The sequence below is a fragment of the Rousettus aegyptiacus genome, unplaced genomic scaffold (genome assembly GCF_014176215.1).
Source record: "Rousettus aegyptiacus isolate mRouAeg1 unplaced genomic scaffold, mRouAeg1.p scaffold_m13_p_3, whole genome shotgun sequence".
Lineage (NCBI taxonomy): Eukaryota > Metazoa > Chordata > Mammalia > Chiroptera > Pteropodidae > Rousettus > Rousettus aegyptiacus.
In genome coordinates, this window is record NW_023416306.1 from 74,541,559 (window position 1) to 74,555,597 (window position 14,039).

The 14,039-nt window shown below is 41.1% G+C and overlaps 1 protein-coding gene and 2 pseudogenes across 1 annotated transcript; 2 read left to right on the plus strand and 1 right to left on the minus strand.

Annotated features, from left to right (window-relative positions):
* Positions 1-539: 539 nt before the first annotated feature.
* Positions 540-658, minus strand: LOC118601201 (annotated as a pseudogene).
* A 1,970-nt stretch (positions 659-2,628) lies between these two features.
* On the plus strand, positions 2,629-3,700 carry LOC107505214 (annotated as a pseudogene).
* A 4,477-nt stretch (positions 3,701-8,177) lies between these two features.
* Positions 8,178-10,393, plus strand: LOC118600384. The gene is given in 2 exon segments (XM_036217893.1): positions 8,178-9,051; positions 9,801-10,393. Coding segments are annotated over 2 exon segments (624 nt in total). The 5' UTR covers positions 8,178-8,862; the 3' UTR covers positions 10,236-10,393.
* The last annotated feature ends 3,646 nt before the right edge of the window (positions 10,394-14,039 follow it).

Sequence of the window (14,039 nt, forward strand, 5' to 3'; positions counted from 1 at the left end):
CAAAGTTAGAATTACAGGAAATGTTGGAGAGACTTCTTTAAGAAAGAAAAACATGTATCAAAAACAGGAATAAAGAATGGTAATAAATACATGCCTATGAACACATACGTCAAATGGAAGAGAATTGAATGCTTCAACCAAAAGATAGAGTGGCTGAATGGATAAGAAAACAAGACCTCTACATATGCTTTTTACAAGAAACTCACCTCAGGTTAAAAGACATACATAGACTTAAAAAAAAGGGAATGGAAAAGATATTGCCTTGATGGACCTAGACAGTATTGTGCTGAATGAAATGGGTCAGATAGAGAAAGACAAATATCACATGATTTTATGTATATGTGGAATCTAAAAAACAAAATCAGCAACAACAACAAAAGTGGAAATAACTCATAGATGGTATTTATTTATTATCTGTCTATCTATTTATTTAACTATTTATTTATTTATTTATTTAATTTTTTAGTGAGGCAACACTTCACAGATTGCAAGGACCTTGTCTGCTTATGATTTCTTTTATTTTTTATTTTTACTTTTCTTGCCTATGACCCCTAGTCTTCCTAGGTGGTCTCCCATCCAAGTACTAACCAGGCCCGACCCTGCTTAGCTTCCAAGATCAGATGGGATCGGGCTCTTTCAGGGTGGCATGCCTATAGACAATACAGAAAATATTTAGAGGGATACTAAATGGGAGGGGGTTTGGGGTGACAAAATCACACACACAAAAAGGCAAAGTGATTAAGAGGTACAAATGGATAGTTGCAGAATAGACATGGAGTTGTAGAGTGTAGTATGGGGGAGATGGTTAATAATGTTGCACTATGTAAAGGGGAAGAGGTGTACTAGATTTAGTGGGGTGATCACTTTGAGATTTTGTGGATCTCTGATCACTATACTATAAAACTGAAACTGGTTTATTATTGCAAGCCAACTGTAATTGGAAAAAAACTCATTGAATTGTATAGTGTAAATACAAGCAATTAAATGTCTATTATATTTCAATAAAGACAAAAAACAAAGAAAAGAAATCTAAATAAACACATCACCTCTAAGACAAACAAAGCCCAAAGTCAGCAGAACAAAGAAAATAAAAATTAGAGCCGAATTAAGTGCAATAGAGAACAAAAAAGACAATAGAAAAAAATGTAACAAAAAGTTGGTTTTTTGAATAGATAAATAAAACCCGCATACTTCTGGCTAAACTCACTAAGGAAAAAAGAAAAGACTCAAATAAACAAAATCACAAATGAAAAAGAAGTTACAATGGACACCATAGAAATACAAAGTGCTATAGAAGAATACTATGAAAGGCTATATGCCACTGAATTTGATAACCTAGAAAAAATGGACACGTTCTTAGAAATGTACAACCTTTCTAGTCTGAATCATGAAAAATTAGAAAATTTAAATAGGCCAATCAAAGATAAGGAGATTAAAATTCATCAAAAAAACTCCTAAAAAATAAAAGTCCAGACCAGATGGCTTCACTAGTGAATTCTGCCAAACTTCTGAAGAATATTTAATATCTATTATTCTCAAACTTTTCCAAAAATTGAAGACAAAGAAATACTTCCCAACCCATTTTATGAGGCCAATATTACCCTGCTATCAAAACCTGGTAGGGCAAATTAAAGAAGAAAGTTATAGACCAATATCTCTAATGAATATAGATGCAAAACTTCAAAACAAAATACCAGTAAATTGAATACAATAATATCTTTAAAAGGTAACACATTTTGATCAAGTGGGGTTCTTTTCAGGAGCACAAGAATGGTTCAACAAACGCAAATCAATTAATGTGATACACTACATTAACAAAATAAATAATAAAAGTTGTATGCTTATATTAACAAATGAAGGAAAGCATTGGGTAAGATACGACATCCATTTGTGATTAAAACACTCAACACAAGGAAAGTACCTTACTAGAATAAAAGCCATATATGACAAACCCTCAGCTAATATCATATTCAATGGTGAAAAACTGAAAGCTTTTCCTCTTAGATCAGAAACAAGATAAGGATGCCCACTCTTGTCTCTGTTACTCAAAATAGTACTGGAAGTCCTAGCCAGATGGATCAGGCAAGAGAAAGAAATAAAAAAACATACGAATTGGGAATGAAGAAGTCAAATTGTCACTTTTTTTCAGCCGACATGATTCTCTATATAGAAAACCCTAAAGGCTACACCAAAAGACTATTAGAAACTATAAAATGCAGTGAAGCTGCAGGATACAAAATCAATGTACCCAAATCTGTCATGTTCCTATATACTAAAAATGAAATATCAGAAAAAGAAATGAAAAAACATTCCATTTGCAATTGCAACAAATGAATAAAATACCTAAGAATAAACTTAACACAGAAACTGAAGGACCTATATACTTAAACTACAAAACATTGTTGAAAAAGACTGAAAAAGACACAAAGAAATGAAAAGATATTTCATATTCATGAATTGGAAGAATTAACATAGTTAAAATGACCATTTACCCAAAGCAATATATAGATTTAATGCAATCCCCTTTAAAATCTCAAAAGCATTTTTCAAAAAATAAAACAAAGATTCGTCACATTTGGAGCTCTCAATCAGATGAACCAAGAGATGCTTCTGAAAGTAACAACATGATGGCTGCCCAAGGAGGAACCCTAAGTTTAGTTCAAACTTGTATTGTTTACTGATTGTGGGAGTAGAAAAACTGTATTTATGAAATGTCATCTGACTGGTGAACTTAAGAAGTGTGTAACTACCTTGGGTATTGTAGTCCACCCTGGTGTTCCACACCAACAGAGGACCTATTAAGTTCAATGCATGGGACATGGTTGGATAGGAGGTTTGGTGAACCGAGAGATGGCTATTACATCCAAGCCGAGTGTGCCATTATAATGTTTGATGTAACATCAAGAGTTACTTACAAGAATGTGCCCACCTGGCATAGAGATTTGGTATGAGTATGTGAAAATAGCCCCATCATGTTATGTGGCAACAAAATGGATATTAAGGACAAGAAAGTTAATGCAGAATCAATTGTCTTCCATTGAAAGAAGAATTTTCGGTACCATGACATTTCTGCCCAAAGTAACTACAACTTTGAAAATCCCTTCCTCTGGTTCACTAGAAAAGTAATAGAAGAATGTAACTTGGAGTGTGTTGCCATGCCTGCTCTTTATTTACAGGAGGTTGTCATGGACCCAGCTTTGGCAGCACACTTGAGCATGATCTAGAGGTTGCTCAGGCAACTGCTCTGCCAGATGAAGATGACAGCATCTGAGAAGGTGAAGCAGGAGCTGAGGGTCAGAAGTCTAGTTTTATAGGCAACTGTCCTGTGACGTCAGTGGTGCAGGATGTTTGCCACTTTATTATATAGCTAAGCAGAACATGTGCTTAATCTTTGGGATGCTGAAGGAGACAAATGAGCTTCAGAGTGAATGTGGCAGTTAAAAAATACCTTCATTTTTTGAATCTGCTTATTTAGCTGTTTTGAAATGAGGTTGTTTCCTTACTGAGTTTCAAATATAAGACTACTACATTCACATCACAATACTCGGTGGTGAAATCTTGTTTGTTACTGTCATTCACATTCCTTTCCATTTAGAATCAGAATAAAGTTGTATTTCAATTAAAAAGAATATGCATCACATTTGTATGGAACTACAAAAGACCCTGATAATCAAAGCAATCTTGAGGAAAAATAACAAAGCTAGAGACATCACACTCTCTGATTTCAAATTATACTGCAAAGCTACAAAAATCAAAACAGTTTGGTATTGGCAGAAAAACAGACACACAGACCAATGGAACAGAATTGAGAGCCCAGAAATAAACCCACATGTAGCTGGGTAAATAATTTTCAACCAAGGAGCCAGGTACATACAATGGAAAAAAGAGAGCCTCTTCAATAAATGGTGTTGAAAAATTAGAAAGCCACCTGTAAAAGAATGAAACTAGACTGCTAGTTGATACCAAACACAAAAAATAACTCAAATTGACTAAATACTTATATAAAGACCTGAAAAAATAAAATACACAGAAGAAAACATAGGTATTAAACTTATGGACCTTGGCCTCAGAGAGGATTTTATGAACTTGACCCCAAAGACAAGAGGAATAAAGGCAAAAATAAGTGAATGGGACTGCATCAAACTGAAAAGCTTCTGCACAGTTAAAGAAAACATCACAAAACAAAAGGCAGTCAACCAGGTGGGAGAAGATATTTGCAAACAATACCTTTGAAAGGGGCTAACATCCAAAATACATAAAGAATGCACACGACTCTACGACAAAAAAAAAATCCTATTTAAAAATGGGCAGACACCTGAACAGACACTTTTCCCAAGAAAATGTACAAATGGCCAACAGATAAATGAAAAGATGCTCAACTTCACTAGCTACTAGGGAAGTGCAAATCAAAACCACAATGAGATACCACCTCACACCTGTTAGAATGGCTATTATCAATTAGACAAGAAATAATGAGTGTTGGAGATGATGTGGAGAAAAAGGAACCTTCATACACTGCTGGGAGGAACGTAAACTGGTAAAGCCACTATAGAAAACAGTATGGAGGTGCCTCAAAAAAATTAAGAATAGAGCTACTGTATGACAGAGCTACCAATCCTTCTTCTGGGTATCTACTCCTAAAATATAAAAACATTTCTTTATAAAGATATATGTTCCCTCATGTTCATTGCACCATTATTCATGATAGTCAAGACATGAAGACAGCCAGTGTCCTTCAATGGCTGATTGGATAAATATGTACTATACCATAAAGAAGGTGTGGTACATATATACAAAGGGATACCACTCAGACATAAGAGGATGAAATATTGCCATCTGCAACAACATGGATAGATCTTGAGAGTATCATGCTACGGAAAATAATTCAAATTAACAAAACTTATAGGCACAGACAACAGTATTGTAGTTACCAAAAGGAAAAGGAATGGGGTGAAGAGGGTAAAGGAGGTCAAATATTTGGTGACAGAAAAAGACTTAATTGGGGGTGGAGAGCACACAATTCAATATACAAATGATGTATTATATCATTGTACACTTAAAATTTACATAATTTATTAACCAATACCACCCCAATAAAAAATAATAGCAAAAACAACTCTTGGGAGAGAAAAATAAGAATCCAGAGATGCTACATTATTTAAAATGTCTGTGTTCAATAAAAATTTACAAAAGATGAAAAGAAGCAAAAATGGTGACTCATACTCTGGTGAAAACAGTCAGTAAAAATTATCTTTCAGTACCCTTTGTATTGTATTGAGAAAATGAAGATTTCAAAGCAGCTATTTTAAGTGCAGTTCATGAACTAAAGGTGGCCTTCTCCACCCTATCCCTCGAACCCACTCCAAATCACCAGAATCTTTTTGGAAATAGTTGTCACATGTCTAATGTCCTGATTTTGGTGGCTGCTGCTTGAAAAATGGATTCTTAAAACACCTGGTTTTGATAGTAACTAAGGCTTGTATTCACCAATCCCACAGAACTGTCCCAAACAAACAAACAAAAAAACAATTCTTAACCAGCTACCCTCCCAGGGCTCAGAGCAGAGGGAGCAAACAGAAACACCTATTTCTTAGCCTTTCTATGAAGGTGTCTATTTGCATATTTTAAAAGCCATTGCCTAAGGGTCGAGCTTGTAACTGAGCATGGATCTAGGAGCTGAATGAGATGTTCTCCAGAAACCAGAGAAGCCTGTGGACACTTCCTCTACTCTAGTTCACTCTAACTTGCTCTAGCTCATTCCAATTTGCTAGTATGTTTCTAGAAGGAGCTTTAATGCATGTCTGCTCTCCTAACTTATGTGGCTGATGCCCTATGGATGAACCCCTGAATCACCTCTCTGACAGCCAATGGGTTTGAATTCATGAATCCCACAGACTGTAGCAAGAAAATTAGCAATTCTTAATAGGTGCCAGAGCAACCATCTCTTGTGGCTACAAAAGCACAGAGGAAACACACAAATGTTCATCTACAGTTTATCCCCGGAAGGGGTCTAACTACTCACTTTCCCTGTTGCTGAGTGTCCAGGTTTCAACCAATCTGCATCTAGGTGCTGACTGTAATCCTCCCCTTTGGGACACTGATGGGTCTTTGCACACCCTCAACTGCTGAGAGGCACCAAGAACCAAGAAGGTGATTTGTATAATCACAAAGATTTGAGAGATAATCAAGAGCTCAGGCCAGGCAGATTGATGAAGTTTATTTCCTAAATGAGGCCACTTTGTCAAGACTGGGGAAGGTGGCTGTTTTAACCCATGTGAAAAAAGCAATACAGACTCAAGGATAATGAAGAAACAAAAGATGATGTTCCAAACAAAAGAATAAGATAAAACTCCAGGAACAGACTTTAATAAAATTGAAATAAGTGGTTTTACCTGATAGAGTTTAAAATAATGGTTATAAAGATGTTCACCAAGGTCAGGAGAATAATGCATAAACAAAGCGAGAATTTCAATGAAGAGACAGAAAATATTTGAAAGCACCGAACAGAAATTACAGACCTAAAGAACACAATAATTAGACTAAAAATTCAATACAAGTGTTCCATAGCAGATTAAATCAAGTGGAGGAAAGTATCAGCAAACTCAAAGACAGGAATTCATTCAATCAGAAAAAAAAAGTAAAAAGAATTAAAAAGAGTGAATATACTTAAGAACCTATGGGACACCATCAAGTGGACTAATATATGTATTAAAAGAGTCCCAGAAGGAGAATAGGAAGAGGTTAGAGGAAGGAACATAAAATGTGCTCAAAGAAATAATGGCTGAAAACTTCTCTAACATAGGAGAAGAAACACACTTCCAGAGATAGGAAATCCAGAGAGTTCCAAAGGAGATAAATCCAAAGAAATTCACACCTAGACACATGACTATTAAATTGTCAAAGTTGGAAACAAGGAGAGAATGAATCTTAAAAGCAACAAGAGTAAAGCAACTTATAACATACAAGAGAATCCCCATAAAAGTATCTGCAGACTTCTCAGCAGAAACTTTGCAGGCCAGAAGAGAATGGCATGATATTTTCAAAGTGTTGAAAGTAAAATATTGCCAATCAACAGTTCTGTGCTGAGCAAAGTTGTCCTTCAAAATCAAAATGGCAATAATTTTCCAGACAAGCAGAAGCTGAAGGCATTCATCACTACTAGACTAGCCTTACAAGAAACATTAAAGGGAATTCTTTCAGCTGAAGTGAAAAGACATCAATCAATAACAGGAAAAGCATGTCGAAGTATGAAACTCGCTAGTATAGGTAAGTATATTATTAAATTCAGAATACTCCAACGTTGTAATAGTGGTTGGAAATCACTTATAACTCCAGTGTAATGGTTAAAAGATAAAAGTATTTTAAAAATCTAAAACTATAAAAAATTTTTAAAAAAACATATTTAAAGAATAAATAAAAAGACCATAAATAAGTTAACAAATAGGAAAAAAAAGCTGCAAATTATTTTTTTAAAACGGAACCAAACAGATTCTGGAATTGAAAATTACAATGACTGAGATGAAAAATTAGAGAGGTTCAATATTACATTTGAGATGCCAGAAGAAAGAGTTAGTATGAAGATAGGCTAATAGAAGTTATGCAAGCTGAAAAAGAAAAAGAAAAGAGTTTGTAGAAAAAAGATCTGTGTAGCATCATTAAACACACCACCATATGTAGCGAGTCTCAGAAAAAGACAGAAGAAAAATAATTTCAGCAGTAATGGCTGAAAACTTATCAAATTTGATGAGAAAAATCAATCTACAAATTCGGTGTTTACCTCTAGTAAAATAAAAACAAACAGATCCACTCTTAGACACATCATAGCCAAACTGTGGGAAATCAAATGAAAAATCTTGAAAGCAGCAAGAGAAAACCTGCTCTTCATATATAAGCTGACTATATTAATATTAATCACTAACTTCAGTCAGAAACAATGGAGGAAAGGCTGTGGGACGACATACTCGAAGTGAAAGAAAAAATTGTCAACCAAAGATTTCATGGCTAGCAAATCAATCCTTCAAAAATAAAGGCAAAATATAGTCCACATAAATAAAGACATAGAGTTCTACATACAGGAATTACTGAAAAAAGTCTTTTGACCTAAAAGAAGTGCTTGATTCTTAGATTTGGAAGTGCTAGATTGATTCGTTTAAGGATTGCGTGTATGTGCGGAGGGTGTGTGTGTCTGCATAACGAATATAGTAAAAGTTTTTGTGCAGTTTAACTTTTATTGATTTCAGAAGCAAAAATGCTAGAAACATGAAAAATGTACTTTGCCTTTTTAACAATTTCAATTTGTTTTATACTAATTTAGTTTTGTAAATTTGGGGTAATTATTAATCTGATTTTTAAGTGCTCCTAGCTGAAGATAGTAAAGATTAATTAAAATAAAACATTTTTAATGTTTTTAGAATTCACAAAGCTAAATGTGTATGTCTGGGCGGTAAGGCAAAACTATATGTGAGAAAGATGGTACTGCAGATAGAGGGCAGCCTGAGAGTAAAAATTCTTGGGAATTAACCAAAATCCCAGGAACAACTCAAGATTTCTCAAAGCTATAAAATTGATGGAGCTCAATTAGAGATCTCAAAGGAACCAGGTATTATCTGAGCTCCAGGCTGAATGAATAGAAAATTGTGTATCTCTAACAGAGAGAGAGGGTGGTACTGGAAGGTTTAGAGAAAGGCAGAGGGATCTGTGGGCCTGGGTGTTTGGGGAGGGGGGTTGCAACCAGCCTCCTCCTATTACTGACCCCTCAAGAGCCCTTTATGACCAGATGCAGCTCTGTGATGTGGGCCTGGGTTTTTATTCCGCCATCCACTCCCAAGTGCCCAGTTGCCTGAGGGCAGCAGTGCGATTCAGATGATGGAGCATTTCCTCTCTTCTCTGAATAGCGTTATTGCTACCTAGCTGAGCTCCAGTGTAGCTCCGTGGGTGACTGATACCATCTTTGCTGTCCTGTGTGGAGTGGGGCTCTTCCTCCTGCTACTTCCTTTCTTAGAGAATAAACCGTCTTCATCACCACATAGGAAACATAGAAATATCAAGAAGGTAAGGAATCCTTGGCCCAGAACCAACAAAAATTATCTTTATTTTTATTCTTATTTCCCTATTTCTGAATCACCTAGAAAGACTCCTGAGATGAGAATTCTTGGAAGTTATAAAACGTCATCATCCTAGGAACAAGCCAGGCTAGGCAGGGGTTACATCGGGCATGAGGATTTTCTATTCAAAGATCTCAGACAGGGAGTCCAAGAGTGGTTGAGGGTTCCAAGGCAAAGTCCTAAGTGCAGTGACCAGTGGCCAAGGACTGGATACTACGTAAGAGTTAGATTTCTGCAGGTGGACAGGCCCCTGAGCGTGACTGGTTCACTAGCTGCCTTTCCATGGCAGGAGTCTGTGTTGAGCCTCTCTTCTGTTGGGGCTGATCCGAGGTAAGTGTGGAGCCCTGAGCGCCTCTAAGTAGAGGGTGGAATGGGGCTCTGGCCTCAGAAAGCAGAGTCCTACCTGATGGAGCTCAGAGGGGCCTGTAAGTCTGAGAATGTCTGTGTTTCTCGAGCAGAAGAACAGTGATGCAAAAAATCACTGATGGGTCTCACATAGAAAATCTTTCTTTACGTTTTCAAATAAAAAAAAAAAACAAATATTTTTATCCACTTTAAAAATAAAGGGGGGAAAATGAGGAGTCCCATTAGTTAAGTAGAAAGTCATATTACTCATGAACACTGAGCATCTGAGCTCGTCTATAGAGAGGAGAGTGAGAAGGAGGTCCAAACCCCTCATTTTCTGTTGTCTCTCAGTGTCCAGTGGAGCCAAAGAGGAGGAGCAAGAAGAAAAATAGAACTTTGAAAGGTGAGCTTCTGCCCCTCAGCCCTGCTCCCAAAGGTTCACCTCCACCTCTCCTGTTCCTGAGGGCCCAGCTCCAGGTCTCTGAATATACTAGCGACACCTGTCTGAGGAAACAGAGCCCTCAGGTGCTCCTGGAAAGGAGATTGGAACCCCGATACTTTCCAGATTTCATGCTCAGGACAAAGCCTCGAAGCCTCAAGGGCCTGGAAATGGGTTTCATCCAGCAGGAGCGTTCGGGCTGTCGTAGACCAATAGTGTCTGACTGGAAGGTGGGAGACCTCCAGGTCCAACTGTGGACAAGTTGTTTACTTTCACTCAGATTCCTCTGTGAGGTGCCCCCTGGCTTTCTTTTCCCATGGGGTAGTTGCAAGGTCTGCTGGGGGTAATAGATGTGGAAGCACTTTGTAAATGATAACACTCTACCCTTCTTGAGCCTTGCCACCACTGTCAGGAATCATGTGTCCTTGGACTCAGATGCTTTGGCTCCAGAGTTCTCCCTTCCGGATGTCTCCCCTAAAGGGCCATTGCTTTAGCCTCCTGTAAGACCCCCAGGTGCTGCCTTCATCACGTAACCCAGTCTCCTGATTTCTAGCTTGCAGAAATTGCCTGAAAGAACTCAAAGAGGCTCAGGGCCTGGTTTCCCTTCTGTAAAGGTAAAAGATCTTCCCCTTTTCTACTGGGTCCACCTCCCTCCAGGCTGCCATCCACCTTGGACCGTCCTAAAGGGGGAAGGGGGCATGGGAATGGGGTGTGGCTACAACCCTGGGGTGAGGGACAGCAGGAGCATTCTGAAGTCAGCATGGGGACCAGAGAGGACCCTGGGCCCCTGGTGCCCACCCCTGCCAAGCCTACCCAGAGTGCCCTACCTGCCCTGCCCTTCTGGCCCCTTATGCTCCTGGATCGAGCCTGTGCATCTATCTCCTGCAGCCACTTCAAGAGGCTCTCGAACAAGGGTGGCTTTCGTCAGAGTCCACGTCAAGACCTCCCTGGTAATGTGCATAAAGCAAAGCCTGCGGGAGCCCGCCAGCCCTGTGGAGAGCCTGTAGAAGATGTTGCTCCTGTCTTGTTCTCGTTGGCTTCCCCAGCTCCTCTGATTGAACACCCACCACCTTTGTCCTCTACCCTGTCACCAAGCCCAATGACCTCCTCAGTGTCTGTTAGTTCGTGTTCATCTGCAAGTGCCTCTCAGCCACCAGACCCCTTCCTTCCCATGGATATCCTGTTGCCCCAGCCACCTGCACTTTCCACCTCCCTTTCATGTTTCCTTGATTCAGAGAACCACTCTCAGGACTGGACCACTGACACACACTCTGATGCGTTCCTCGATGCAGACATCTCGGCTTCTCACATCTCTCTGTTTAGCTCCATGACCGTTTCCAGTGGGGACATGTCAGCTCCTAAGGTGCTGCGGGACTTTACATCGGGTGGAGGGAGAAGCCAAAAGGAGCCACCGAGGTTTCAAGACGAATCGAAGAGCCAGAGCAAGATGTTTGTCCCCACTTGGGAGAAAGAAGACAGTAGAAGGCTCAACCCAGGGGAGCACAGAGAAATACTGGCAGAAATGAAGAACTCACAGGCCGGCGGGATCAGTGCTCCCCTGGATAAGAAATTGGAAGAGTCATTAAGAAGGAAGTCCTTCCAGCTCATGCAGAAGGAACAGCCTCCTCCAGAAAGCTTCCTCAAAAATAAGATAAAGCACTTTCTTCAGTGGATGTTCCCCAGAAAAGACAAAAAACTGAAAGACGAACTGCAAAAAGGCCAGCCTGCATCAGCTACTGACCAGAGCTCTGAACCAGTCAAAAGTGGACCGATTATGGGCAGCAGAGTTGCTGAGGCTCAGGTACTTGCGACAGCTGTTGGACAGATTTTAGAGGAGAAAATGGCACTTTGCCATGGACTCTCTACCTCAGAGATGAATTGGCGCAAAGAAGAACTCCAGGCTCCAGTAGATCCGCATCTTTGCTACCAGAGGGCTCTCTCCTACAAAGAGCAGAGAAGAGCGATGGAAAATATGGCCGATGATTACCAAGTCACCCCCAATGGACATAACTATCCTAACGAGAGCAGATGGACCAGAGACAGGGACAGCAAATGGTTCTTCCCACCCAGGGAGCTGGAGTCCCCAGAGAGACCCTACCAGCATGAGCTGAAGATGACAAGACCCTCAGACCAAATCCACTATTATGCAGTGCCCTGTCCCCTTCAAAAATATGTTTCTCTTGGCCAACCAGAGCGCGCTTCTCATGCCTTTCCTGGTAGGAATTTTCTCCAAGAAAAAATGTATACCATGCAAAGAGAAACTTTTTTTTATCATGTTAGCACACCCTCCGTGCGCTAATGGTTTCTTCCTACCACAATTATTTGTTCCCAAAATAAATGCTTAATCTCCCGAGAACGGGTGGCTTCTGTCTGTGTCCTGAAGGGAGAAGGGAAGGAATCAGGGTCCACTCTTACCAAGTTCTTGCTTTGGCTTCCAAAGAGGATGGCGCCCTGGAAGGAGGTAGACCTCAGCATGGCACATCTACCTTCACCCCATTCCTTTATTGCACTTTGTTTCCACAATACCATCATCGTGAGAAAAACAAAAACATTCAGGACATGGCAAGATGGGCAAAACTATAAGATTCCACCCCAGGAACTGGCTCAGCCAGGCCTCTCCTGCTTTCTCTATACCTTGAACTTGTGAGCTGTAGGAGATGGGTTTGCAAAGGCTGGAATCCCCCTCAGTCTCCAGGAAGTGTCACAGAGTTGGGAGGGGAGTTTGGGGGAAGTGCTGACCCTGAGTCCAGAGGTGGGAGAAATCTTGCCCTTCTCTCCCTGCTGATTGAGATGGGCCAGCAAACCCCTCTTAGCTCAGTGTCGCCCTCGCTCTGTCCTTCTCATGCTCTGGAGAAGCAGCGAGGACAAGGACAGTGACTCTAGCTCTGAGGGTATGCCACTGGGGAGCATGGAGGTCACTGAGGGCCCCACGCCTGCTGTAGAAAAGAGAACAGCCCGGTCATGGGTGCCCACAGTCCCATTTCAGAGAATAGAGCTGGACGTGACACTGTGAGCAGTCACCATGTGATGGCGGGACACTGTGCACCCAGGGTGAGGTTAGGGGGAAAGAGGCAAGGTGACATGGCATGCCCATAAATTTTGCAGTGACCAAAGAGGCCCTAGTATTCTACCACCATCTATAGGCAGAGAGCAGGGGAGAAGTTGCTGATTCAGTGGCTCATGGTGGCCCCACCCCAGGGTGTCTATCCCAGTCCAGCTCTAAGAGCCAAGATGAGAGAAGCCACCTACAGCTGTTACTCAGAAGGCCAGGCTCACGGGGACAGCAGAGCCTTCAAGCAGGGAAGGTTGACTTCTCCACAATATATTTCATCAGCTTGCACAGGTCTGGGGACCTCTGGATACAGTCTGTGGTCTTTACTTATACCTGTTGCCCAAGGATGGCTCCTAGGGGACAAGTGGAACTTAAAAGACTAAGTGACTGGCCTGGGGTCATGTAACAAGTTTTACTGGCTCTCCTTTCTTCCATCATAGCCTGGAGGGGGAAGAGCCCATCAGATAATATTTGTCATACCCAGGGATAGTTCAGGAGTGGTCCCCTGCCCTCTGCTCTGCTCCAGCCCACCTGGCCTCTGCCTGGGCCTGACCACATGGAAAAGCTAGGATACCAGGAGCAATTTCTCTAGAGTGATTCTGAGCTCTGTGTCATAGGCAGGGTGCCCAGGGGCCCCCCCAGAGCAGGGCCCCTGGGCACCCTGCCGATCCCTGCCGTGATAGAGTGTCCTGCTCCAGGAGGCCCTGATCCTGATGTAAGCAGAAATGGCCTTGCTACCACACACATCAGGACCCTAGCATGTGGGATGGGGGCAGGTGAAGGAGCAGCGTAGGCATAGGTTTGCCAGTGCTGTCTCTTCCTGGAGCCAGGTCCTGCCTCTGGGCCCCAATCCTGAATTGACTCCAGGGTGGGTACAGCGGTGAAAGTGCAGCCAGGATGTGTGAGAGGAGAGGAAACCAAGGCAGAGAGTGCCCTAGGCCCTCAGAAGCTCAGGATGGGGCAGCACGGAGCAGGGGCCTTGAGCCTGGCTGCTGATGAGTCATCTCTGGGGACTGAGAGGTAAGATCTGAGAGTGGGGAAAGCTGGACGTGGACCCCACTCTTCTGTCAGTAGTAGTGCCACAGATAGATGGGGATGC